At 51.9% G+C, this 27,601-nt stretch overlaps 1 protein-coding gene across 2 annotated transcripts; it reads left to right on the top strand.

The window, feature by feature from the left end:
• Nucleotides 1–3,745: 3,745 nt before the first annotated feature.
• ATN1 (atrophin 1) lies at nt 3,746–27,353 on the top strand. Of its 2 annotated transcripts, none has more exons than XM_036404305.2 (10): nt 3,746–3,999; nt 18,244–18,431; nt 18,630–18,767; nt 19,142–19,255; nt 20,543–22,557; nt 22,770–22,992; nt 23,101–23,818; nt 24,977–25,120; nt 25,368–25,548; nt 26,097–27,353. In XM_036404305.2, the coding sequence occupies exons 2-10, from the start codon at nt 18,354–18,356 to the stop codon at nt 26,128–26,130; spliced, it is 3,645 nt and encodes a 1,214-aa protein (XP_036260198.1). In that variant the 5' UTR covers nt 3,746–3,999; nt 18,244–18,353; the 3' UTR covers nt 26,131–27,353. The 2 variants fall into 2 exon arrangements, with proteins under 2 accessions (XP_036260198.1, XP_036260196.1); XM_036404303.2 differs by lacking the exon at nt 3,746–3,999 and adding an exon at nt 4,136–4,451.
• Nucleotides 27,354–27,601: the final 248 nt, after the last annotated feature.

The following is a 27,601-nucleotide window of genomic DNA, read 5'->3' as shown; positions in this document are numbered from 1 at the left end:
CGAGCTGATGTCTCCATCAGATTGCTGAGCTGTAACGTGAATGCAGCCGGAGTACGAGTAACAGCGCGGGGATGGGCTGGCAACGTGACACTATCTGTGAATGGAAACATTTGTGGGATTTGCTTTCTTTTACCTCTCAAATCATACTCTGTTTAAATTACATTTGCAGAGCAATGTACAGCTGTTAAAGGGATAATTCAACATTAGATGCTGCCTCTTCCCCCTTGCCCCCCCAAAGCCTGCAGAATTTTTCCATTTTTTTTCCAAATACATGTGTGCACCCATAAATGAGCTGGAAGGGGAGGTGTCACTGAATTAGGCTTGTTGCAGAGTGCAGAGAAAAGCCTTAATGACGAAGAGCTACTGAATTTCTCTAGTATGCTCTTGTCTGTCTCAAGAACAGTGGGATGTTGTCCAACCTTGAGAAACCCATATCTTTCATACAGGAGGCTGTCAGGGACACTGTTTTGATGAACATCTCACAAGAAGTCCAAAAATTTGGGTGCTGGGTAATTCCTTTGAGGTGCAGTGCAGCTTAATCAAAAGAAGAGTATTTGTCTCTGCTGCTTGAAGACTAAATACAGACAGCTTGGACAGGTTGGCAGGAGGACATTATGAAGCTCTCTGTAGGCAAAAATCAGCATATTAGAGCATTGTGTATCTGGGTGTGGAATCAGCTATAACTTGCTTCCTTATTCCTTCCGTCGAGGAGACTACTGTATGCTGTGTGTCAAAAGGGAAGTGGGGCTCCATTAGAGCCCAGTTTTTAGAGTAAGAGTTTCACAGGAAGATCCAGATGAGATGTTTGGAGGTCTAGACTTCAAACCCCTGCTAACAGCAGGGCTAGCTCCAGACCTAGATGAGGCTGCCTGGGGCCTTGGCCAGGCAGTTTCTAACCATCTCAAGGTAAGGAGATTCCCCAGGCCCTCTGAAACATGTGTCAGTGCTGAACTATAGGGAGGAGGTTTTCCCTTTATCTAGTCCCAATTTCCCTTCTTGCAAATTTCATAGGCATTTCACTGTGTATCCATCAGAAGAATTTGGCTCTCACTTCTTTGTAGCCCTCCACACCAAAGGGGAAAAAAAAGCCGAAGAGTGATTGGTTACCTCCTAACTTTCCTTTACTCCAGTCTGAAAGAAACAGCTCTTTCAGCCTCCCCTTGTATGCCAGGAGCTCCAGCACCTACCTTATCTCATTGCCTCCCCCACAGGACTATCAGCACCTCTCTTGTGCTGTATTTCCCTAAGAAGGCTACATCCCAGCCAGGGCCTCTCCTTTTGTAGGCAGCTGTTTGTCCCCTGGTAGAACTGGAAAGCAGTGGGACAATGTGGCTGGAGAGGTGGCGTGTCCTATCTCCCTAATCCAAGGGAGAACCAGCTACACCCCAGGGAGTTTGGCTCCTGGCTGTCTCACAGACTCCCCAGGTCATATATCCCTCCTGAGGAGACACAGCTCTAATGCTCTTGGTTTGCCAAGACCTTCAATCTGTTGATTTCAAAGGTGAGATTAGTTTATTTCCCACGTTCTGCAGCCAGCCCACCTTGGTTTTGCAGCACGAGCACACACAAACACTCGTGGTTCTCTTTTCTATTTCCCACCTGTGCTTACCACCCTGAAACAGAGCAGAGTGTGGCTTGACCTAGCAGCAATTGGGCTGTGAGCATTTATAAGTGGAGAAAAGTAATGGTTGCCCTGGTCCTGTTTCTCTTTTGAATCACCTCTGATGTCTCTTCATAATCTAAGACCATAGGCCATCTTTGGCTGGCTTCTTGGAATAAACCAAAACCTAGTATGATTTTCATAAGGTATACTGGAGTCTCTGCCTCTTCACTTATTGGAATAACAAATGATACCAAAAATCTTGATAATAAATTTAATATTTAAGTCAAGCTTTTGAACTGAAGCAACTGACCTGGTTATGGAAGATGATGACATGAAAACCATTTGGGGCTTGACACTGTGGTTATATAAACTTGGTGTCACACGTTACTCATCCAGAAGATCTCAGCAATACCAACCACTGTAGCTGCCACAGAGGCTTTTCCTCAAACCACAAACCTTGGGGATCTGGGTATTTTGTTTAGCATCCAGAGAACAAGGATCGTGACAAGATCTTCCTCCTTCATGAATCATCACTGTGGCCTCTAAGGGTCACACGCACTGTGAGCTTGGGACACAAGGCTGTCAGCTCCTAAAGGCGACAGTTTGAAGCAGCTGTGACAACTGCAAACGCCACCGCCTCAACAGCAATAATAATGTTCTGTCTTCTTGTCTGGGGCTCAGCTTGGTCAGGCACTTTGTGAAGCAGGTAACGTTTACCCCCGTGCTTGGCATCCACAGGGTGCTATCTTCCACACAGCACCTCTCCAAAACAGGATGATGAAATGTTTTGGGCTGACCACACAAAAGCCACTGAGCATTTTTGCGGACATTAGCCATGGCTTTTTCAATCTCCCATGCCAGGTGTGGGAACCAGAGAGTGCTAGGGAACCACAGCACTTCAGGATTACTGCTGGCAGGGCAGAGGCTCCCTGCGAGGGGCAGGACAAAGAGGCAGGCTGGGGAGAAGGGTGGATGGGAGAATGAATGAGAGCTAGAGACATGAAGCATGCTGATGTTGTGCAACAGGGCGCTGCATGCCAGTGGGGCTGGCTTGGGAACGAGAGGCACCGAGAGCAATTCTGCATCCAGGATAAATAGCGAGGCCCTGAAATGGCAGGGTACCCCTGGGAAGTGGGTGTGGAACACTTGCACTGGGAGCCATCAGCACAGAAGGGACATTGCTCTTGATGATTTTAAAGCCTTGGGGTGAATAGCACTGCTGAAACCCCCACGAGGAGAGGACCACATCTGTATTCAGGGCTGAGTTTGGACGCCGTACAGTAAATAGTGCTCGGAGCCATGTAACGGACAATGAGAATTGCTGAATAAAAGCCCATGGAGAGCACTCCATTCAGCCTGCTCACTGAGAGGTCCTACCGAGGAAATATTTTGGGATTATGCTTGAAGGCCATCAGAGTGAAACTTGCCCATCTGCACACTAAGGCTCCCTTATTTAAACACACAGCCGTGTTCATGTCTGTGAGACACAGCTCCAGGTTTGCCCCCACGATTGCCGTGTCTTCTGCAGCTAAAGGGGGCAGGAGGGGCAGCACTTGTGGCATCTCCTCGGCCCCCAGCCCGCGCTCCGCCGGCCGTGCTCCCGCAGCAGGCAGCGAGCGGCTGGAGCTGCATTAGCCCCTTGCCGGGCGGGACGGGTGAGAACCGGCGGGCTCCCCCCTTTCCTTCCCAAAGCCCTTCCTCCGACAGCAGCTTCTGCAAAATGGCCATGGACGCCATGAACTTGGCCAGCGAGGGGAGGCAGCCGCGTTTCTGAGCAGCCGTGGGGGGATGTTTCACGTTTCCGTGGCTGAGCCCCGCCGCTCCCCCGCACCGCGCGGCCGCGGGAGGCGGCAGGGGGGGCGATGTGGCGCCGCTCGGGCGAGGCCCGCGCCAGCCGGATCCCGCATCCCGCCGCTGCCGTGCGCGAGTGAGCCGGGGGGGACCCCGCTCGCCGCCGCCGCCGCCGCCGCGTGTGCGTGTGCCGGGGGGGGCCGGCCCCGGTGCGGGCAGTGCGGAGCGGCCCCCGCACGAGGCTCGCGCTCCCTTTGTGCCGTTGCCTGGCAACCGGGCGGGGGATGGGAAGCAGGATCGGGGGGATGGATGCGCGCGCGGCCGCACGCCGATGAGCAGCGCCCGTCGGGCGGCCGCCGCCCCCGCCTCCCGGGAGGCCCCGCCGTAGCCCCGGCCGGCCGCCACCCCCCCGCAGCCTTCGGCCGCCCCGGTCCCGTCCTGCCAAAAGCGCCCCGCCGGGCTCTCTCTGCCCCGCTTTGCCCGGCCTTTGTGCCGGCGCCGGGGGCCTAGCCGGTGCGGGGCGCGGCCGCGGCCGGGGCGGGGGCCGGGCCGGTTGCTCGCCCCGCGCCCGCGTCTCCTCCTCCCCCGTCCCACGCTGCCCACGGGTGGGTTGGGGGTGCGGGGTGTGTGGGGTGTTTCGCGGGGAGGGGCGGCGGCGAGCGCGGAGCGGAGGGGCGGGGGAGGGGGCTCGTTCTGGGCCCTTCGGAAATGGGAGGTGGCTAAGGCGGGCAGCGGTGGGAGCGATGGGAGGGCGGCGGGGCGCAGGCGGAGGCGCCTGAGCGCGGCGGGAGAGGGGGCGACACAGCCGCGGGGCGGGGGGGCCCCTCTCCCCGCCGCACCCCCCCTCCCGGAGCCGCTGTCGCTGCCACCGACCGGTTATTCCGGAGCCGCGAGAGGAAACGAGGGAGCGCGGAAAAGGAGGAGGGAGGAAAGGGGAAAAAAAAAAAAAAAAGAAAAAAAAAAAAAAAAAGAAGGGGGGGCAGCGTTTAAATCCCTGCCCCCCGCTCCTCGCCGCCTCCATTCCTCCCTTCATTCGACCTCCCCTCAGGAGCCGCCGGTGAGTCCCTCGCCCGCTCCCAGCCGCTCCCGCCCCGCTTGTCATTGTCGCCCACTCGCTGCATTCTTTCGCGGCTGGATTTTAGCCCTCCGGTCCGTCTGTCGGGATGGGGAGCGAGGCGGCGCGGGGGGGGGGAACACCAAACTTGGGGGGGCAGGAGGGGCGAGAGTGCGATTAACCCCCGCGGCGCTGGGGAAGGGTCCCCGGCGGTCCCTGCCCCGGCGCGGATGCGGCCAGGGGCCGGCAAGGAGCTGGGACAGTGCCGCGGGGCACGGGGGCTCGGCGGGGCGGGGGTCCCGGCCGCGTCTCGGGGCGCTCTGGCATCGCCGGGGGGCGCTGCCCGCCCGGGGCTCGCCCCGCACCCGGGCTGGGCTGCGCTGGACGGCGGCGCGGCGCCTTCCCTCCGGAACAGGGGGCGGGGGTCGCGCGGGGCTCCGCGCCCGCCGCGGGGGTCCCGGGGCGGGGACACCCCCCGCCGCGCGCCCGGCGTGACGTCAGCGCCCGCGGAGCCCCCCTTCCCTGCGGCGGGAAGTTCGGCGGGGGCAGGGGCCCGGGGGGCGCGGGCGGGCGGGAGTTGGGAGTTTGCGGCCCGGCGCCGTGCGGGGAGGAGGGCAGCACAGCGCCGGAGGGGACCGGCTCCCGCCCCGCCTGCCTTCGGCGGGGAGCTCGTATTGTCCCCGCTTGCCCAGGTGCGGCCGGGGAGCGGGCAGGAGGAGCTGGGAATAACGTTTCCATCGGGGGACCGAAGAGAGTGTCGGCTCCCCTCGCCGTGGCTGCAGCGGGCACGGGTGAGATTCGCCCCTTGGCGCTGCCCCCTCCACTGGCACGCCAGGGTGCCGCCTGGGGACCGGGGCGCTGGCCAGACCCGTACGGCTGGGTGGCATCGCGGTGGCGGCTGCGCTCCGCTTGAACCGGCCCAGATCCTCGGTGTGTCCGGCTGGTTGTCCGTTTGTTATTCAGGATTCCTGGAGAAGTGCCATTCCCCACGTCGCCCTTTTGGCTATGCCATGGAGCCGGTGGCTGTTCTGGCTTGCTGGCCTCTGGCCGGCTCGGCTGCTGTTTCCCGGCTGTATTTTGCCGAGTGGCCGCTGTGCTGTTGAAGTGGCAGCCATTTGGTCACCGTGGCATTACTTTGCACGCCGCCTTTGCTCGCCGTGGAGTCGTGCCTTGGTAGCTATTGTACGTTCCTGAAGTTGCTTTCCAGATGGGCAGTGTCTTTCCTTGCGTTTGCCTCAGTGCCGTGGCTGCCTTGAGTTCCGCAGCCGATTCCTCATTTGCCAGGATGGCTACTGTAAGAATTTGTAGGGCTTTTGTCTGCAGGGTCTGTTTTTTGCTGGGCTGTGCCTTGAGAAGCAACGTGTCCTTACTGAGCTCGGCACCCGAATCTGTTGTCATTATTTCTGGGTTGTACTGGGTGGATCGCAAAGGAGCTGCTACGCTTTCCAGCCTTAAAAAAGTGAGGAGAGTGTAGTGGGCCATTATCCTGAGGTGTGCATCAGGAGAGTGAAGGAGAAGTTGGAAATGCCGTTCATTATGTGTCCACCTGAGTGCTGGAGCATGGTTACACACCCTTCAGGTGTGTGCTGCCTAAAGCTGCAGAGTTCAGCCTTGACCTCCCACTAGAGAATCCCACAGCTGTCTGAGTTGAAGGCTGGACTCTCTTTTCTTCTAAGCCCGAGGGTTTTGTGAATCACTGCTGTGCTGCACACACATTCCCAAGGGGCTGGAGCTCCATGGTCATTACCCATGGATGGGATACTTGTAAATGTGAATGATCAAATTGTTCATTTGGAATTATTCTCGTTCTCTCTTGTCCTGTTTCTTGGCCAAGTTGTTAATGTTATTTTGTGTCTGTCATTAGTGATGGCACAACCAATCATTTGTGTGGTTCCCCAAGTTCTTAGGAATGACCTGATCTTTGAAACCAGACTTTCCCAGTTATGAATCATGATGGAGCTTTTCAAGCATGGCCAAAGAGTGAACTTGCAGTACCATGGGTCTTGCTGGAAATTATAAAAAACCTCCAACATTTGAAAATTAAATGTGCAGTGAATCTTAATGAACAAGATGAACAGGTTTAACCTGCTGCAGTGACCTGCCTTTACCTCTCTTCATATGCATTTGCCTCCTCCCCTCGGTTTTGTACCCCTTGGATACCTCTGAAAGGTTCTTGCATTCTCACCTTTAGGTTTGCCTGAGCAAGGAGTTACGATAATATTTCTTGTGGGTGTACTTGTATTCCAAAATGATAATGGTCATGCAAGGAACTGTGATTCTATAGCATGGTGAGATTGCTGCACTAAAAGCAGCCTGATCTGTATTGCTCTTCAAGAGGAGGAGGAGGAGCATCTAGTCCAGTCAGACTAGGTGATCATTGTAGGTCCCTTCCAATTGAAATATTCCATCCTGATTTTATTTTGTGAGTGAAATACATCAGGCAGGTTTTTCTCCTCCCAAAGTTCAGCTCCTGACACTCCTTGTACACCTTCCCAGTTTGTCCTGGAGCCTTCTCATGTTCATCAGTGTTTTTCTTGGGAATGGAGGTGGAGTTGAGAGGAGCAGTCCATGTGGAATCTAGGTTTATTTACCAGGTCTGGGGTGCAATAATGTTTGCAAATGCAATCTCTGGAATTGGTCTGTGCACATGTTGAGCTGTGCCCCTCCTTAAATACCTACCTGAATGTTTGTCCATCTTATATTATTCCTCCTTGTGTAATGCCTTTTCTTCTGAGAACCTGGTTTTCTCTTCTGTCAGACTTTATCTTCCCCAGGTCATTTCTTTCTCCCAATTTCTTTTGGACAAATAAACTATTTTCTTGCCTTCATTGGATTTTCTGGTCTCATTCTTCCTCCATTAGGAGATGCTTTGGAAGTGTGACATATATATTTCTTGTGTTTATCACTTTATCTCTTCCATCTGTACTTCTTGAAGACTATGTCTAGTGAAGTACAAAATAGCAGTGCTTTACAAACTTCTTAAAGGCTGAAGGAGAAAGCAACACGAGTTCTGACTGTTCAAAAGTAAAGGCATCTCTGAAGAAGTCACGCTCTTAACCAAGTGAGCACACCTAGGGTAGGTATTCTCTGCAGAACTAATTCCTGAGGTCCCTGCTGGAGTCTGGTCACAGCAGATGGTTTAACATGAACATGAGGTGCTCCCTCTCAGTGCCTTCCCTCACCTCCTGAGGCTCAGCAGGGCCAAGGCATGTGTTGCCAGGCTGGCCAGGTGCATGTCCCACTGCTCTTGTCCCATTGAGATGAGCACTGGAGAATCTTTCTGTCCTTCCAGTCACATGTTGGGCAGTGGTGGGCCCACAGCCCATGTTGTCAGTGAGGTGTGTATGGAGAATGGTGAAACAGAAGGGGATGTTTCCAGTTCAAGTGGCTTGAGCTTCACCGCCCTACCAGTCTGGTTTGGGCTTCAGTTGTTTGTGGATAAGGATTTGGCCATGTTTTAAGTTCAACAGAAGTCAACTTTGTGAGGAAGTGATCCCTTCAGAAGCAGTGCCTAGCTTCGAGCTCTGATAATCCTGCAGAAGTTTCTGACCGTCTGTTTTCTGTGTGTGTTGTGGCAGCAAGCACTGATTTGTTGTTGTCTCCTCCTGTAAAAATATCAATGTTTGATTGATCGTTGTGGCAGTATTTTCACCTACAAACCAAAGGCTAACTGCAATATCTTCTCCAGGCAATTTCAGCCAATGATGGTCTGTCTGGGCTTTGCTGAAGAAGGGGAGCTGTTTGCTCTCAATCTTACTTCATGTCTCTTGCCCTGGTGACATTCTTCATCACAGAGAGTTTAGCTGGAAAATTTTAGACTTGTACTTCCCTGCTGTACAGTGCACTGGTGATAGCCTGTTTCTTCCACAAGGTCTTTCTGCACTATAGATCACTTAAGTGAAGGTTACATTTGAGCAACCTTCTTCTGTTTGGATAGTGAATTGGATTTACTTTATGTGTGTATATATATTTATGTGTGTGTGTATCTCAAAATATATATGGTAGTTTGTATAATATAATATATCTTGTATAAAATATAATGTTATATAGTTATTAAATTTTATATTGATGTATATAGCAGAGTGTATTGGATATAAAGTGTATCTATAGCACAGTATTTTGGATATACTGCTGGTTTTTTTCTTTCAGGCAGTCCAACAGATGAAGTGATTTACCTCAGAATTATTCAGGGTTTGCCAGACACATAAAGAGGGCCCACCCTCCATGAAGAATGGTTTATCCAGGCTTTCCTCATACATTGCTAGACCATTGCTTTCAAAGTCCATTTTCACCAAAGCTAGCTAGACCCCGTCACCTTTTGGCCAAATTCTATGACTACTAATGAGTTTAGTATTGAAAAACCTGTTCTCATCAACTGGATGGTCTGTGCAGAAAATATTAAGAGCATTTATTTTACAATAAAATAAAAGAAAACCCTTAAAAATTTCAGTGATACGCTTCTTGCATTCCTATGCAAGTTTTTCAAGTGATTGATTTCTCCTGCTTTTCAAATTTTGCACCATTCCTCTGTTCAATTTGTCTGGGTTTATCCATTAGATATGGGGGTCTTTGTTGTGTAGGTTAAAGAGCTGTCAGAAATCTTCCTTTGTAGTGCTCATAGGCCATCTTCAAGTCTCCGTTTAACATTTTCTCAGGTAAGCTATATTTATTTAGCTTAAGGTTATAAGGGGGAGGAGTTAATCACATTTCTCAATTTGTCAGCATCCTTTTTGGAGTACACAGGTAAAAATGGCATGCACTACTCCCATAATTGCCTTACCAATCCTGTATATAGTCAGGTGAAAATCACCTCTCTTTTCCTGCTCCTGAAGAATATTCCTTTCTCTGTGCACTGGTGGATTTCATCATTCAAGAAAAGCCTTTTCAGACTTCTGGGATGAGAGATGAGGGATGAGGTCAGGATCATCCCACTTGGCCAGTCCTTGGCCAGTAGACCAAGGAGAAGCTGTGGGATCCCAAGCCTGGGAGTGACTCGAAGTTTACCAGTGACTCATATCTGCTGTACTATTGTTCCTCTGCCCATTTCCTTGGCCCTCGTTCACTTCTTCTGGATGTGTCTCTCCATCTTCATCCTGTTCACATGCTTGCCCTTGGCACACGTGGCTCTCGTGTTGTCTTTGCTGTCAGTCATGAATCCCTGGAAACAGAGAATCTGAAGGGTATCCTTTGGGGCAGTGGCTGCAAGATCATGGAATCATTTAGTTGAAAGAGACCTCCAGGATCATTGAGTCCAACCATTAATCTAATAATGTAATTTTCTAATCTAATCTGGTGTAATCTAATCCAATCCAATCCTGTGCCATTTTCCTGTGATATTTCTACAGCTTCCAGCTGTTTTCAGTGGAGGACCTGCCATAGCCAGATACGGTTTCTAGCTATCCAGAAAGTGACAGTGATTCTCTCTTGAATGAAACTCTCCAGTCCCCCATCAAACACATAGAACCTTCTAGCACCCATGGTGTCCTTTAATTGGAAATTCTGCAGCCATCTGTTTCAAGAACTACTCTTTCTTTTTGAATGGTTTTGAACGTGTTTCTTTGTAGTGTTGTTTGAGGGTCATCAAATTTGTCCTGGAAAATACAATAAAGAAAATATTTCCTACCTAACTTCTAATTTTTATATATGGCTTTATGGCCCCCAGTCACATCCTCACTTCAATAACCTTTTCTGTGGACAGAGATGTCTAACCCACTCAGTCATGCCTCTTCATTGCCCCTTCTGGTTCCTATGGAAGAAGCAGAATTGCACACACATTTCAAGATGTGGGAAAGCCATAGGTTTGTGTGGGGGCATAATGATGTTCTCCTCAGGAAATTGTAGCATGCAGTTTACTTTCTCGATGGCTGCTGGATGCCGAGGTGCCATTTCATGGATCTGCCTCTTATATCCAGAGGATATCACTTTTGAGTTGCACTGGTCAGCTCAGAGTCTGGATGTCCCTTCCAGCTCTGGCATCCTCCTTTGACTCTCTGGGCAACCATCCTGTGATGTCTCTGAGTAATTTGCTTTGCATTTTTAGCAAAGGGATATCTGTGTATCAAAAGAGGGCTCTGAGGTGTTAAACAAACCCTTGGCCCCTAACAGCTCCACAGGTAAGGTGTGCTCAGGTGTTGCAAATATAGAAGATGCTGCACTTCATAAAATAGTGAGTGTGGGGAATGTGATGTGTCCTTCCTCTGGAGCATGCCTCTCTAGGCTCCATCCCACTTGCAGAAGGCAGAGCCCAGTGTGGTTTTTTTTCCTGATCCAGCACTGGGCTCTGCCAGCCTGTATCTCCGAGAGATCTGGAAGCCCTCCTCTGGGGAGACAGAATGATTCTTCTGGGATTTTTAAGTAAATCTGTTACATACTTAACAGTCATTTTACTGTGCCCTCAGGAATTGTTTTACGATTAACATAACCTTCTTTAGTACATCTAACCTTCATTTAGTGAATCAAACTTTATTTTCAGTTGCTTTTGCAAAAATTAATATCTTCTTCTATGCTGTAAATTAAGCTATTGTTAATTGCATGAATATTTTTATTATTTATTACCTTGCTTTAGCTCTGTTATTTCACTCTGTTAATCATAATTTTTAACAGATACATTTTTATTTGAATGGAGTTTCAGAATCAGAGTTTTCATACTCAAAATAACATTCTTGCTCCTCATGGTTGTGCAAAATTAAGAAAACAAAACATTAATATAGGCTTAATAAAATGTAAACTAGCTTTATCTCCTAAGACTGCCAGTGCTCTGCACAGTTATTTTTAGTCTTCTTACTTGGCACCCTTTCCTGAATTGTGAGCATTTTAATTTTTATTTATTATTTTACTGCAGAGAAGGAGCACATAGGTAGCCTGACAAGTGAATTTGCAACAAGTACATGTAAGAAGGATTGAAGCTGTTGCCTCAAGATGAGTTTTTTGTTTTTTGTTTTTTTTTGCATGGGAGGTGTTATTTTGGAATAATTTTAGGATATTTTATACAATGATGGACTGGTGTGGATTGAAAGGGGCCTTAAACATCATCCAGTTCCATCCCCCCTGCCATGGGCAAGGACACCTTCCACTAGACCAGGTTGCTCCTGGTCCCTTGCATCTTGGCCTTAAACTCTTACAGGGCTGGGACATTCACAGCTTCTCTGGGAAACCTGTTCCTGTGTCTCACTACCCTCATAGAAAAGAGTTTCTTCCTTATATTCAATTTAAACCTGCCCTCTTTCAGTTTAAAACCATTGCCCTTTGTCCTGTCACTGCAAGCCCTGGTGAAATTTGTCTCTCTGCCTTTCTTATAAGCCACCTTTACATGCTTAAAATCTCAGAATCACAGAACCATTAAGGTTGGAAAAGACTTCCAAGATCATCAAGTCCAACCATTGGCCAAACATCACCTTGTCAACTAAGCCATAGCACTGAGTGCCATGTCTGGTCATTTCTTGAACACTTCCCAGGATGGTGATTCCACTGTTGCCCTGGGCAGCCCATTCCAAGGCCTCACCACCCTTTCAGTGAAGAAATTCTTCCTGATGTCCAGTCTGAACCTCCCCTGGCACAGCTTGAGGCCATTTCCTCTTGTCCCATTACTTGTTGCCTGGGAGAAGAGGCCGATCCCCACCTGGCTACACTCTCCTTTCAGGGAATTGTCCCAGGTCCCTGTCCTTCCTGTGCTGGGGACCCCAGAGCTGGATGCAGCACTCCAGCTGGGGTCTTGCCAGAGCAGAGCAAAGGGGCAGAATTCCCTCCCTCACCCTGCTGCCAATGCTGGTTCGATGCAGCTTAGGACACATTTGGTCTTCTGGGCTGCAAGTGTGCATTGTTATCTCATGCACAATTTTTTGTTCACCTCTATTGCAAGATTTTTGCCATAGGGCTGCTCCCAGCCTCTTCATTCCCCAGCCTGTACTGATCCTGGTGATTGCCTTGACCCATGTGCAGGACCCGCACTTCACCTTGTGAATTTCATGTGTCTCATGGCTCTACTCCTCAATCCTCTCAAGGTCCCTCTGGATGGCATATCTTCCCTTTAGCCTGTCAACCACTTGACTTGGTGTTATCTGCAAGCTTGCAGAGAGTGCACTCAATCCCACCATCTGTGTCATCGATGAAAATATTAAACAGTATTGGTCCCAGATCCTTGGGGGACACCACTGGCTCAAGGTTTCCAGTTTGGCATTGAACTGTGAACTCTTTGGATGGAGCCATCCATACAGTTATCAAATATGATGGAGACTGGGTTGGCAACTATGTCAGCCAGCTCCCTCAAGACCGTGGGATGCATCTCATTGGGTCCCATGGACTTGTTCATGTTCAGTTTCCTCAGGTGGTCTCAAATCTGATTTCTTAGGATGGGACTGTGAATCAGCTCTTACATAGATAGACGTAAATTGAGAGAGTCCATTCAGCTTGTGTATTAAAAGTGTGTGTGATTCACCCTCTGGCACAGAATGGAGTTTCTGGAAGCATACATTTACATTTATTGTTAAAATTTGTTTTAACACATCACATAGTGACCCATTCTATGCCATAATATTTTGAAGACAGAAGAATCCAGTGAAATTCCAGTACACTGCCAGTATGAAATCCGTGTCTTTATGGAAAGTAACAAAAATCGACAGCTGTCACTATTTTCATACCAGATTTATATTTTGACCTCTTGAGCACTAGTCACAGTTTGCACTCGCGTTGTAGGTGTTTCTGTCTGAGTTTGCCACATAACACTGTGCTGCCAAACCTTGCTGGCAGGGCAGGTCTCAGCCCTTCCTGCCTGTGTCTGATGGCTGCTGGAGGTTGGATGTGCCTGTCCCAGCCCTTGTGGAGGGCTCTGCAGAGGACTGGGAGGTGTGTGCTCTGATCCTGGGGTCTCTGGGTGCAGTGACCTGCATGAGAGTGACCTGCAAGAGTCCCTGTTCCTTGATTAATTCACTTCCCAGCCTGAGTTCACAGCCCCTGCATCCACCCAGTGTTGTAGTTACTTTGTAGGAGACAGAAAAATGCCATTGTTTGAAAACTACCTTTCATTTGTATACCTTCGTGTATTTATTCTTAACAAGATTTACTGAATATAGGAGATTTGCCAGTCATGGCAGTATTCACACCCAGGATAATATTAGCCACAAATGTTTGCCATCTTGGTATTCAACCATTTTGGCATCCTAATCCCTTTGCTCACAGAGTCATTTTCCCTTTTACAGTAATGTCATGCTCCAGGTATGTATCAAAAGACAGTGATGTGCAACCTCAACCCTGGCCTGTTTTCTCATTGCTGTCCAACACTGAACATGGTGCCCTTCCTCTTCCTTCCCTTTCTTTCTCCATCATGCCCTATAGTGAAATGCCAGCGTTCAAGCATGAAATCAGGTAATTAGCCATTGGGAAATACTGTACTTCAGGTTATCTGATTGTAGTATCTGGGACAAAACTTAAAGTTTTCAAGATTGTACACAATTGTTAAAACTGATTACGTTTCTGGAAAATTTCCCTTCATTTTACAAAATGAGACAGATTGAGAGAGGAGTTAAAAATATTTGGGACCATCATTCATTGGGCAGTTGTGTTATACATACTGCTCTTCTTCTTAGTGATCTTTACCCATCAAGAGGGATCCATCAGTTAACATTCCAGCTTATTTTCAGGACACTTTTCAGCATCTGCAATGTGTTAAAAAGCAGCTGTGTTCGTTTTGCCACCCTGGTTCTTCCCTCCAGTGCTAGTCCATCTCTTTGTAGAAGTGGGAAGAGAAAAAACAGGATGGGAACAGAGAGCTATTGAATTGCAGAGAAGCAGACTCAGTTTAATTCTCACATCTGACTTCTGAATCCCTGCCTTTTCATACCAAATACCTTGGATTTCATGTAGGATTTTGGATGTGATTCCTACATTTCAGGAAATGACTTAAAGAGTAGTCACTGTGTACTTTAAACAGTTCCCAAATGAAGAAGACAAGGGGTTTGCACTTCAGAACATCTGTACTTAGGTTAAAGCAGGCATTCCACTGAATCCTTACTCCAAACTTCCATGGACTAGCATCTACTTGCATGGACTAGCATCTAGTGGAAGCTGGCTTTGTCTGTAGTAAATAAACCAAAAAGGGGATAATGTTAGCTCTTTTTCTTAAATGACACTGATGCTGGGAGCCTTCATCTCTCCCTTCTGCTGACACTGGCCCCAGAGAGGGCTAGCTGGACCTTAGCTGGCATTTGATCTTCTCAGGCTGGCTGGAGCCCTGGACTTGGGCTGTGCATCCTGGGGCATGCTCTGCCACTGAGCACCTGCTGAAGTGTCAGAACCCTGCATGGCTCTGGCAGCATCTCCCTGTCTTCCTGGTCTCAGTGGAAACGGGCTCCTGGCTGCTGGAAATGTGCTGGGTGTAGCCCCAGCGTGTGCAGTGCTTTGGTTTGTCATTTACACTTCTGGCCAAGCCCTCAAACACCACCCCAGAAACTTGCTTCCCATTTCCTCTGCTTCTGTCGCCGTCTAGGAAAGTTTATTTCCTCAAAGCCACAGCCTAATGTCTAAATGCTCTCCTGAGCCAAGGACAAACATTCAGCCTGCTTTCTAAGAGGTAAAACCTGAGTGCTTCTCATTTGAGATGGACTTGTTTCCAGTTTGGTTACCTGGGAGAATTGCTCCACATGACAGCCTGGAAGGAGAGAACCCATCTGTGTCCTTCAACAAAAGAAAAGCTGAACCTCATAAGCTTCTGGCTGGTGGTGCAGGACGGTCCAGGCTTTGGGAAGGAGAATTACTTGGAGCTGAGGAGGAGGAGGAGGAGCAGGATCCATTTTGAATGCCACGTGGGGGATGCCTGTTGAGTGTGTGTTGCTCACAGGAGACTTCACCAGGGCTTACCGGAGAATATGGAGGGGTTTGGGCAATAAGCCAAGCCAAGCTGGGTTGTATGAAATGCAAACAGAAAATTGCAATTCGCAATGCCTCATAACTCAGTTGAACCTGTGAAGGCTTCACAGGGCCAGGGAAAGGTTAACCCTTCCACAGCAGGCCTGTCACGTCTCACCTCCTAACCAAAACCACGGAGCCCTAAGAACCCTTCAGAGACATTTGCAGGGATCTTCAGTGATGGCAAGGGTTAGGTGTAACTTACTAATTGTAAAGGCTCACATTGCAGGCTTTAATTTCATAGATGTTAAAATTAGAAGGCAGATTTCTGATCCTCTCATCTGGCCATAACAGTTGCTATACTGCTGTACTAATAATGTGTGTGTCAGTTCTCTTACATATTTTAGTAAAGTCTTCACTGTCTAAGTGACAGAAACTTCTGCCTCAGTCAGTGGTTGATTACGTCTCTTGAAATGCCACTATTTGTTTCTGGCTTTGTTTCTTACTGCATATTCAGCGTTTGGAATAAGTACGAGTGGGTATCCCTCTGAAAAAGGGAAGTTTTGTGTGGTTGGCTGCATGTTATTTCCCTGCTGACTGACTTCTCTGGGAAGAGGATGGTAATTGTCATTCCAGGGTTGCTGGAAAGCTGAAGCGAGACCTGTGTGCTGTGTTATCACTCTGGCTTTGGTGTGGGAGGCGTGGGTGGTATCCCTGTGGAATGTAGCCTGCTGTTGCTGCTGCTGTGCCTTCAGAGCTGAGTTAATATGTTCAGATTGCCACCATGGCATGAGTCAAAGCTGAGTTAAATTAGGATCACCTTAGGTATGACAGTCGTTTGTTTCACATAAGAAATGTTGATACTGGATGCTTATCTGGAATAGCATCAGTGTAACTGGCTGAATTAGCAACCAAAAGGCCAAAGCGTGGCAGAAATATGAGCCTGTTAAACAAGTCAGTGGGTGGGGATTGGGAGTGGGCTCTGCCTCCATTAGGTCAGTTACAAACCACCATCAGCTATTTTCCTATTAAAGAAGAGGTCTCAGTTAATGAATTGATGTGTGTGGGAATTAATGCTGGATGAGTCCCTCTGGGGCTCTTGTGATGAAGGTCAAATAAAATATTAATGGAATTAAAACAAACAACCCCCTGATTTTCCTAAGTACCTTCCGGATGGGTTTCTGTAAGCATTGGTCAGGGAAGATGTGGAGCCCCAGGAGAGACAGGCCAGTGTCATTACTCCTGTTTCACGGTCAGGCAGATGAAGACAGTGGAAAGCAGTGACCCTGGGGCCACACAGTCCAGCAACAGGGCTGCACAGGACATCTGAGAGTTCTCCTGTCGGGTGCTTTTGCTCTGATCCCTGTTTTCAGCTCCCTTCTCAGAGGAATGGAAGTCATCCAGATTGCTCCTGCACTGCTTGGCTGGAAGGTGATTTTTCCAGGTGTGGGATGGTCTTCAGGAGCGCCAAATCCATAGGCTTCTTATTCACAAAATTCCTCTGTGCTTCCAGATGAGAGAATAAAACCCAGTAGTTGTGGCTTTTTTCTGCTGGTGCCTCTTCCACGGGACACATTCCCTTGTCCTTCAGATTGTCCATTCCAGAGGCTGAGTATAGCAACTCAGATGACAGGCTTGGGAAGGATAAAGTCTTTTTGGCTATGTGTGTGCAGTGCAGAGCAGTGCAAAAAGTCCTTATCTTGCTGGATTCAAGCAGGCTAACTTCAGGAGCAGTATCCCTGAATCATTTCCTCCAGTTCCCAGGCTAACACAAACATGGTACTTTCATAGTACAGAGCAGGAACTGTGTGATACAACAGGGTGTTAAATATCTACAGTAGAATGCTTTTGGACATGGCACAAAGCTGTAAATTGTTCCAGAGGGATCTCAGAAATCTTCCCGCTGCTGCAAAGTATAAGGATGTACTCTGCATCCCTGGGTGTGACTCGGTCTGGTACACAGAAACATCCAGTGTTGAGGAGGACGAGACCCTGGCAGGCACACCAGGCTAAACAGAGCTGGTGATGGTGTCGAGTAAAAGCAGAGCTAGATGTGTTTTCTTGCACCTATTTGTGTACCTTGGGCATGGAACAGCCCTGAGCAAGACTTGTCACATGTCCTGCATAACGTGGTACTGCATGAGTGCATGTGGATGTGCTCTGGAGAGCGCAGGGCTGTACAGTGCCCTTCAGCAAAGGCCACTTGCTGAGTGACAGATGACACAGGGCTAGCAAATGGCAGCACGTGGCCAGGTAAGGGTGGTGTAACTTTCTGCACTGACAGCAAGTGCGAAGATGAGCTAACAAAGTCAGAAAAATTGTAATTGGGAACATTTAAAAACACTTTCCTGTTATTTTTTCCCCAAGGAAAGGAAAATACAAAAATTATTCCAGAAGACAGATAACATCCTGATAACTGTTCCTTCTTGCATCCTCCAAAGCAGCGTTATTGGGACCCAAATCATAGAATTAGATAATCACAGAAAGGCTTGGATTAAGAGGAGCCTTAAAGATTATCTATTCCCAGCACCTCTGCCATGGACTGGGGCATCTTCCACAAGACCCAGTTATTCAAAACCCCATCCAGCCTGGCCTTGAACACTGCCAGGGTTGGGGGATCCCTGAGGCAACCTGTTCCAGTACCTCATCACCCTCAGAGTAAAAGAGTTTCTTTCTGATATCTAATATAAATCTGCCCTCTTTGAGTTTGAAGCCATTAAAAATTAATACCTTGCCTCATGCACATATCACTCCAAGAAATTGGAAATCGAATATGGCAGTGGGCAAATCTTTTCCCACACTGATGGGAAAGTTTATTGCATTCTTGGTAAACAGACTCAAGTCTCTAAATAAGGAAACAATAATAATTTTGTCATATTTCTATAGCAAACCATGAAAGGGTGTTCTATGGTTCACTCAGTCTTTCTCCCCCCTCATCTGCTTGTCTGCCTTTCAGGATCCAGCAGGATCTCATTGCCTGGTTGGTGTAATTCCCCCTTCCAGAAGAGCTGCCCATCTCCATCTCCTCGGAAACAGCCGAAGGGGGTTGCGGAGTCATAAAAATTTATGTTTTCATCAAACCGGGCCAAGGAGAATGGGGGTCCCACACCCAAAAGAATGAAGACACGACAGAACAAGGACTCAGTACGTGGGGTAGGACGGGGGGGTGGGACACAAGAGCCAGGCTGGAGGTGTGGGTTGGAACTGAGGCTCCTTGCAGAGGTAGTGGCCATGAGTTTGGCACAGCGGAGTGCAAGGGGTTCAGGGGCTTTGGGAGGCTGGGCACAGAGCAGGAGGGGTGGGAGATGCAAAGCAGGACTGACACGGTGATCCCTCTCCTAGATGTCAATGCGGAGTGGACGGAAGAAAGAGACTCCGGGGCCCCGAGAGGAGCTCAGGTCACGGGGTCGAGCTTCCCCTGGTGGTGTCAGCACCTCCAGCAGTGATGGCAAGGCTGAGAAATCCCGACAAGCGACAAAGGTAATACCAGCTGGAACACAAGTGTGGGGTGGCCAAGGACTGCCCAGATTGGGTGGGATCCCTTTGTGGATCCAGGGACACAAACCAAAAGAGATCCACAAGTAGCCCGTGCTGGGTTAGCTTTCTGAAATGGGCAGAATCTCTCTTTGCTCTCATCCTCACCATCTTGCACTTTCCTAAGAACTGATGTCCAGTCTCACCAGACCCTTTTAGTGCTCATTTTTTCCATATGCTAGGTCCATGTTGGTCTGCTAGTGTCATTGACACACGTGCCATGGTGGCTGTGTCTCACCTGCTGCAGTCTGTGAAGACCTGTCGGCTTGGAAGATTTCCCCATGACCCTCCACCTCTGTGTTCTCTTTGTCTCCTTGCAGAAAGGCCGGTTGGAGGAATCCTGCACCCCCAAGAGCAGCAAGCAGGGCCGAACAGAAGAGATCTCAGAGAGTGAAGGGGAGGACACCAACGCTCCCAAAAAAACCAAAACTGAGGTGAGCACTCCCTGCTGTGATTGCTGGCATGTACCCAGTCCAGAGCAAAGGAGTCTGCAGTTCCCTGTCTGTGCTGCTTGAGGTTCTGGCTGCTTGGGAGCCCCGACACCTTGGGTTTTCCACTGCAGCTCTTCCAACCTAAATGGCATCTACAAAAATGCCACCAGGAGTGATGACTGAGCAGATGGAGGCTCTCTGTCTCATTTGCCTTGTGTTCAGGGGGCTGCTATGCTGTCAGGGATGTGCCCTGCCTTTTCCAGCTTAGAGCTAAAAGCCTGTCTGTGTGTGCAGCCACAGGTTGGGCTGGAGTCAGTCCCTTCTGATCCCCAGCACAGTGTGACATGGAGGTGCTTAAGTCACGGTGGGTTCCAGGTGACAGTCATGCAACACCTGCTCATGCACACACAGAGACGTGGCAGGGCTTTTCCAAAACAGCGACAGCACCAGGCTGGATTGGTGGTTGGGTGGTTGGAAGACTCAGCTCTTGTGCTTCTCCATTCCCTGTTGTCCTGTTTAGGGAACTGGCCTTAAAGGCCTGCAAACATGGGGATGCTTGCTCATCTTAAGAGGTCCTTTTAATTCAACCACCTTGGTTCTACTTCTGTAATTTCTCCACATGGACAGTCTGTTCAGCTCAGCAGTGGTATTTTTTCAGCTTAGTCTCCCTTGCTTAGAGTGGCACTTGTTAGTTACCCTCACCCATGATGACTGCTGATCACCAGTGCACATTGTCTGAAGCAGCAGGTGGTGGGGAGGAGCAGGGCTTGGGAAGCACAGGGGGAACTCCTGAAAATAAGGAGTGGAACAGTGAGAGGGGTCTGGGTGGGAGCTGGTCTCCTTGAGCAGGAAGAGCTCTGCAGGGGCAGGAAGAGCAGTTCTGGGTCTGGGGCCTGTGCTGGCACAGCACACTGTGGCATGTGCTGCTCCATGCCACTGGTGATACCATGTCCTGGCCAACAGCCCATCGCCCGTGTTGTATCTGTTCCCTCTCAGCCTTGTGTGTAACAGTTCCCTGCCCTCCATCACTGCCTCTTTACAACAGGTACCCATTGCTACCTCCTTCCTGAACATGGAATGCTCATGAAGGACCTGAGAGCACTGAAAAGGAGGCAGGAGGACTGGCGTTATGTGTACCTTGCCAGACAATGTCTCCTTTCCTCTGTGAGGTTTTCTAGTGCTGGGGTTGGCAGAGAAAGGTCAGAAAACAAGTTCTCTGGGAGCTTGAAGTGTGTCACGTGTGGTCTGGGTGGCCTCATAATGCCCCTTTCCTCCTCCTTCCTGCTTCAGGAGTTGCCCTGTCCTCCATCCCCATCCGATGTTGACAGCCTTGATGGCCACAGCTTCAATGATGAGATGAGCAGCGACCCACGGGACATTGACCAGGATAACAGGAGCACCTCGCCCAGTGTCTACAGCCCTGGGAGCGTGGAGAACGACTCCGACTCCTCTTCTGTGCTGTCCCAGGGGCCGTCTCACTCCTACCACCATCCCCCGCTCTTCCCCGAGAGCCCGCCGGGAGCTCCCCCTCCCGACAGCCTGGCCCGCCCACCGGAGCCCAGCTTTGGGCTCCCGGGAGAGGTGCACCCCCAGGGACCCCCCGCAGGAAGTTACCATTCCCAGCTGGAGGGCCAGGCCTCACGCATTTTCCAGGCTCAAGCCCCACAGACTCCGGCCTCCTCCTCCTCCTCTTCCTCCTCCTCTGCTGTTACTGCCCCTTCCGCTCCACCTTCCTCCTCCTCATCCTCTTCCTCTTCCTCCTCCTCTTCCTCCCACACTCCCCTTTATCCTGCGGCCAATGTGGTCCAGGTTGGGGCCAAAATTGCCAGTGGAGTGGGGGGGCTCCCAGCACCAGGGGCTCGTGAGCAGCCCCTCAGCGCCAAGCACAATCCACCCCCTACCACCCCAATCTCACTGGCGTCGGTGGGAGGAGGGCTCCCTCCTCAAAAGACGCCCCCAGCCAACCCCCCGGCCGCCCCCCCGGCCTCGGCCCCTTCCTTCCCCCACGTCTCCTCCAACCTGCCTCCTCCCCCGGCCTTGCGCCCCCTCAACAACGCAGTGGCCGCCTCCAGCTCCCCAGGGATGGTGGGGCAGGCCCTGAGCGGCCACCTGCCCTCGCCCCACAGCATGGGGCAGGACAAGGCACCGGCCCTGGCCCCCTCCCGCTACCCCTACGCGCCGCCACCGCTGCCGCCCTCCAGCTCCTCTGCGCAGTACCCGCAGCCCTCGGCGGGCCAGCCCCTGCCCAGCTACAGCGCTTCCTACGGGCACTCCTTCCCCCCGCCCAGCGGCCTCTCCGTCTCCAGCCAGCCCCCCAAGTACACCCAGCCCTCCCTGCCCTCGCAGCCCGTCTGGAGCCAGGGGCCGCCCCCTTACAGCCGCCCGCTTGGCAATGCCGGCTCCCACCCCGCCGCACCTTTCCCTGGCCAGTCCCCCCATCACCAGCAGCCTCCCCAGCAGCACCACCACGGTCACGGGAGCAGCGGGGGCGTCTCCCCAGCAGCCACAGCTCCTCCCCAGCCCCCCGGGGGCTATCCCCACGGCCTGGAGTCCAGCGGCCATCACCCTTCCCATCCCACCTACGGGCTGCGGCTCTACCCTCCCCACAGCCAGGCCGCCTACAGCCAGGCTCCTTCCGCCACCGCGGCCGCTGCCCCTTCTTCCTCCTCCTCGTCTTCATCCTCTTCCTCTTCCTCGTCCTCCTCTGCTGCCTCTTCCCAGGGAAGCTACCCCAGCATGTGCACGCACCCACCGGGGCAGAGTCCTGCCACCTACACCTTCCCCCCGCCGCCACCCCCGTCCCCTGCTCATGGGGCTGGCCCTCCAGTCACCTCTGCTGCCACCACCCTCTCCACCGTCATCGCCACCATGGCCTCCCCCTCTGCAGCGCCGTACAAGACGGTCTCGTCCCCGGTCCCCCCGTCAGCTGTGGCCCCCTATGGGAAGAGGGCGGCCTCCCCTGTCCCCACCTTCCAGCCCCCGGCCCCCTACAAGCCGGGCTCGCCCCCCACTTCCTCAGCTGCCCCTTTCCGTGCAGCTACCCCTCCTGGCTACCGGGTGGCCTCTTCCCCTGTGGCAGGGGGCTACAAAGCCCCCTCACCCGCCCCCTCTGCCCCACCACCCTTGCCAGGGAGCATGGCTGCCCCGGCCCCGCCGCCACCTCCGCTCCCCCTCAGCGCTGCTCAGATCAAGCAGGAGCCGTCGGAAGAGTACGAGCCCCCAGAGAGCCCCATGCCCCCTGCTCGCAGCCCCTCGCCGCCCCCCAAGGTGGTGGATGTGCCGAGCCATGCCAGCCAGTCAGCCAGGTGAGGGGAGACTGGTTTCTCCAAAGGATGGGGAGGGCCGTATGGGGCAGGGAAGAGGAAATCACCCCAAGCCTGAGGTGCAGCTACGCCCTTTTGCCTTTTTCATGATGCTCTTCACGTTCCCACCCTGCCTTTCCCACAGTAGCTGTCCCTGTCCCCACCTCTGCTCACCGGCCCTGTCAGCACTGACAGGCTTCCCCTCTCATCCCCAGATTCAACAAACACCTGGACCGTGGCTTCAACTCCTGCTCCCGCACAGACCTGTACTTTGTGCCCCTTGATGGCTCCAAGCTGGCCAAGAAAAGAGCAGACTTGGTGGAGAAAGTGCGTCGAGAGGCTGAGCAGAAGGCCCGTGAAGAGAAGGAGCGTGAACGGGAACGGGAGCGGGAGAAGGAGCGGGAGCGGGAGAAGGAGCGGGAGCTGGAGAGGAGTGTGGTAGGTGTGGGAGCCCCACTGCCGCAGCGCAGCCGGGGCGGATGCTCAAGGGCCCCCTCGGCCGCTCCCCGCTGGGACCCTGAAGCCGGTCTCTCTGCTCTTTTGCAGAAGATGGCCCAGGAGGGCCGTCCAGTTGAGTGCTCGTCCCTGGGGCCGGTTCCCCACCGCCCCTCCTTCGAGCAGGGCAGTGCTGTAGCGACTGTTCCCCCATACCTGGGCCCCGACACCCCGGCTCTGCGCACCCTTAGCGAGTACGCCCGGCCCCACGTCATGTCCCCCAGCAACCGCAACCACCCTTTCTACGTGCCCCTGGGCGCCGTGGACCCGGGCCTGCTGGGCTACAACGTGCCAGCCATCTACAGCAGCGATCCGGCCACGCGGGAGCGGGAGCTGCGGGAGCGGGAGGCCCGCGAACGAGACCTGAGGGACCGGGACCTGCGCGAACGCCTCAAGCCTGGCTTTGAAGTCAAACCAGCCGAGTTGGAGCAGCTCCACGCCGTGCCCGCCGCTGCCATGGATCCCTTCCCACGCCACGGCGGGCTGAGTCTGCAGACGGCCCCCGGCCTTCATCCCACTTTTCCCTTCCACCCAGGGCTGGGCCACTTGGAGCGGGAGAGGCTGGCGCTGGCAGCCGGCCCCACCCTTCGTCCCGACATGTCCTACGCCGAGCGCTTGGCGGCCGAACGCCAGCATGCCGAGCGGGTGGCCGCGCTCAGCAATGACCCTCTGGCCCGGCTGCAGATGCTCAATGTGACACCTCATCATCATCAGCATTCCCACATCCACTCCCACCTCCATCTCCACCAGCAGGATGCCATACACGCAGGTAAGGGCCGCGTGGTGCTGGTGCCCTGCACAAAGCCCTGATTTCTGTCCTACTGTGCCTTCCTTGCACTCCCTCCCTCTGGCCCTGGGGAACCCTAAAAGCTGGCAAGACTAAACTCTGAGGCCATAGATCTTCTGCCAGAAGAGCCCAACATCATGGTCATTCTCCTTTCCCCCACTCCCATCCCACCTAAGGCACTGACACTGCTGATCCGTGGCCAACAAAATTGTTTGCACTGTGTCCTTTTGTTATGGATCTGTGGGGCCATAGTACAAGTGCTGGAGTCCCACTGACTGCCTGGGTGGTGCTGCTGTGAACTGCATTCCTTAGACTGGAGTCTGCAGAGGGAGCAGGAGCCCTTCTAGAACAGTTTTGGCAGTGTCCTTAGGACTAATGAAATGCTGGTTCACAGTAGCTGCAGGTAGTGGGATGGGATAGGAGGCGGGCTAATCATAAGGAACTGGAGGCTGCTGTTCTTCAGAATTGAATGATGGTCCCTTCCATTTCCACATCCTGCAGGAAAGCAAAGTAAAATGTTTAGGGATGAAAATTTCAGGGAAGCAAAGCCCAAGCTACAGTGCAATAGGAAAAAAGTGTTGCGCCTGCTCAGGTGCTGTGAGCAGTCAGTGGGGTCTGGTGTCAGTCACAGATGCTGGCTCTGAGCAAGTGGTCAGAGATGGCACAAGGTACAAGTGAGTGTCCATTTTCTCTGCCATCTATGGCTGGGCACCTTAGTCTGGCTGGGAGTCCAAAGCACTAGAAAGAGAATCTGTCCTGAATAAGACCTGGAAAAGAAAGCACCCAGTACAAGTATGCACGTGAATGGCAGTTGGGGGTGACAGATGGGCATGATATGGGGTGTAGATCTGGTTGCAGAGCAGGTCCTTGCAGAACCCTGCTGAACTTCCAAAGAACAGTATTTCTTCCTGAGAAGTGTAGGGACAGAGCTCTGCCAGACTAGTTCACATGCAGTTCGATGCAGGAAAAAAGAGTAACACTCAGAAGGAGATGACACTATGTTGTTTAGCTGTGAAATCATCCCATCCCTAACACACTCTGATCCTCTCTCCATATCTGTTTTGTGAGGCCTTGTGCCTGTCTCTGTGTTACTTGCTACAAAGCCTGAGACAATTATCTTGTGGTGTCTTTTCTTCCCAGCCTCAGCCTCTGTTCACCCTCTAATCGACCCCCTCGCCTCGGGATCACACCTTACCCGGATACCATACCCGGCTGGAACCATCCCCAACCCTCTCCTGCCTCACCCTCTACATGAGAATGAAGTGCTGCGCCACCAGCTCTTTGGTAAGGAACGTCACAGGGACTGCTGTTCTCCTCCAGAGAGCATCAGCAGAGTTCTGAGGGGCAGGGGCATCCTGGGGTGTCACAGTACCAGGCTGAAGTCTGTTAAACAGAGCGTAGGACAGGCCCACGCTGCCAGGATGAGCATGTGGGCAGGGATGGGAATCGGGTTGCAGCAGGGTCTTGACTGAGCTGGGGGCCTTGGATGGAGCATTAACTGGGGTCTTCTCTGTGTCGCCTCTGGCTGCAGCTGCGCCCTACAGGGACCTGCCGGGCTCGCTGTCGGCGCCCATGTCAGCGGCGCACCAGCTGCAGGCCATGCACGCGCAGTCGGCCGAGCTGCAGCGCCTGGCTCTGGAGCAGCAGCAGTGGCTCCACGCCCACCACCCCCTGCACGGCGTGCCGCTCCCCACGCAGGAGGACTACTACAGGTGCGTGGAGCTGCTCTCTCCTCACAGGAACACCTCCAGGCCCAGCCCTGGCATGGGGCTGGCACAGGCAGTGGGAGCGGGGAAGCATTGCCCCTGGAGCGGGTGGCTGTGGCCAAGCCCACACCAGGAACAGGGACGCTTTGCCACGGGGCACAGCTGTGGCTGGCCACCAGGAAGGTCTACTTGGCAAGTGTCTATTCAATCCCTTGGGAGATCTCAACTCCTCCCCTCTGAGGGGGGAGATAACTTTTATGTGTTTCACACATGTTAATGCAGTTATGACTAACTGATACCCCTGCCAAAATACAAAACATTTATAATGGTTTGATGGTTTTGCCAAGACAAGGAATTCACAAGTGCAGAGGGAGGCACACTGGGAAAGAGAGAGGTGGAATGCTGTACCTTTTCAACAGTATCTCCTACTTCAAGGATCTACAAAACCTCCCAAGCTAGCAGTGTTGTGTGGGTCCAGATGAACAAAGGCAGGGAATGGTATAAATTGCCTTTTTTTCCTTTCACTATCACCTTGTTCCTCTTTTTTATCCTAGTCACCTGAAGAAGGAAAGTGACAAACCCCTTTAAATGGACTTCCACTGTCAGTGTGACATCATCATGTCTTTCTCTCAAGAGGAGGAATCAATCAACCAAATCCTGGGGGAAGGGAAGCTGCAAAGTGACACATCCTGATCCCACCATGCAGTAGAGTACAAGAGAAGATGACAAAAAGTATGGGATGGCATCCTGGGAAAAGTGGAGGAGAGAAAATGGGGAGGGACTGACACACCACTAATGGACCTGAAGTGATTGGTACGTGATTTCAGCTGAGCTTTGAAGAGAAGAGAATCAGCACTGCACAGAGCTCAGAAAGACAAAGACTGACATGAATTCAGGGTGGCAGGAGCTCCATCCTTTGTTTTTTGGGGGAGCAGTTGCATTAAATAAAAAGCGCAGAGCATTGCAGGACTTCATGTACAGGATGCTCCTGCCTTTTCTGCTTCTGCAGGAGGAGGTGCAGCCAAGAAATAACTGCAAACACAAAAGAGCCTTTTTTCAAGATGCCTCCTCAACCCCCAAGCCCCCCTTTAAGTGTAAGATACTGCTTAGCGATACAGAAAAGCAACGTGGAACTTTTTCAGATTAGCCAGAGCAGCTTCCCATTCTCCCAACATCCCTTCAGATGCAAACAAAGTGTTCCAGGTCCCTTGCTGAGAGGTCTCTCCTGCCTGCCGAGGGTCCGGTCCCAGCCATCGGGGTGCAAAGCACCGCAGGACTGTTTGCAGGACGGGGGCTGTGCTGTCCCCAGCTGATGGGAAGGGGCACGACCATGAGGTGCGAAGCACCAGCAGACTGTTTTGGAGACTGCCATCAGCACCGTGACCCCTCTGAGCCCCGGGGGGAGAGCTGGCGTGGCCGAGCGGTGACACTGCGTCCTGGGACTGTCTGTAAGATGGTGGCTGCCCCTTTCCCCTCACCCCTCCTAATTGATGTACTTTAACTCATGCACATCCTATTAGACGTGGCAGTTTTATGTAGCAACTTGTGACTCCCTTGCCCCCGCGTGCGTGTTCTGATTTCACAGTTGTATCTCTCGATTGGTCCCCCATATATATATATATTTACTTAACCATTAAAGGAAAAAACAACCAACAACCCAGCTATGGAAAAGAAAAAAAAAAACAACCACCCAAACGATGTTCCCCACGCACTCCCGAGCCCTGACACACATTCTAATAATTTATATATATAAATATATATATGAAGCTCTTAAAAAAGGAAAAAAAAAGACAAAAAAACCCTTTCAGAAACGGGACTCTGATGTGTTCATTTCTTTTCAGTGGGGCCGGGGGGGAAAGGGCAGAAACACTCCCCGTGAAAAGTGGGAGAGGCTGGAAGTGGGCACCGCCTCGGGAAAGGCGTGCGGGAGCCGTTGGGCCGGAGCCCTGCCACCGCGGGGAGAGGCGGGGCGTGCGCACCGTGGACCAATGAGAAGCGAGAAATTTGCATACGATCCGGGAGGCACGGCTGGCCCGTTTGGGGGCACCGGAGACCGCCG

Source organism: Molothrus ater, chromosome 2 (assembly GCF_012460135.2).
Source record: "Molothrus ater isolate BHLD 08-10-18 breed brown headed cowbird chromosome 2, BPBGC_Mater_1.1, whole genome shotgun sequence".
Classification (NCBI taxonomy): Eukaryota; Metazoa; Chordata; class Aves; order Passeriformes; family Icteridae; genus Molothrus; species Molothrus ater.
Note: the sequence above shows the minus strand (reverse complement) of the source record. Positions and strands in the feature narration are given on the sequence as shown.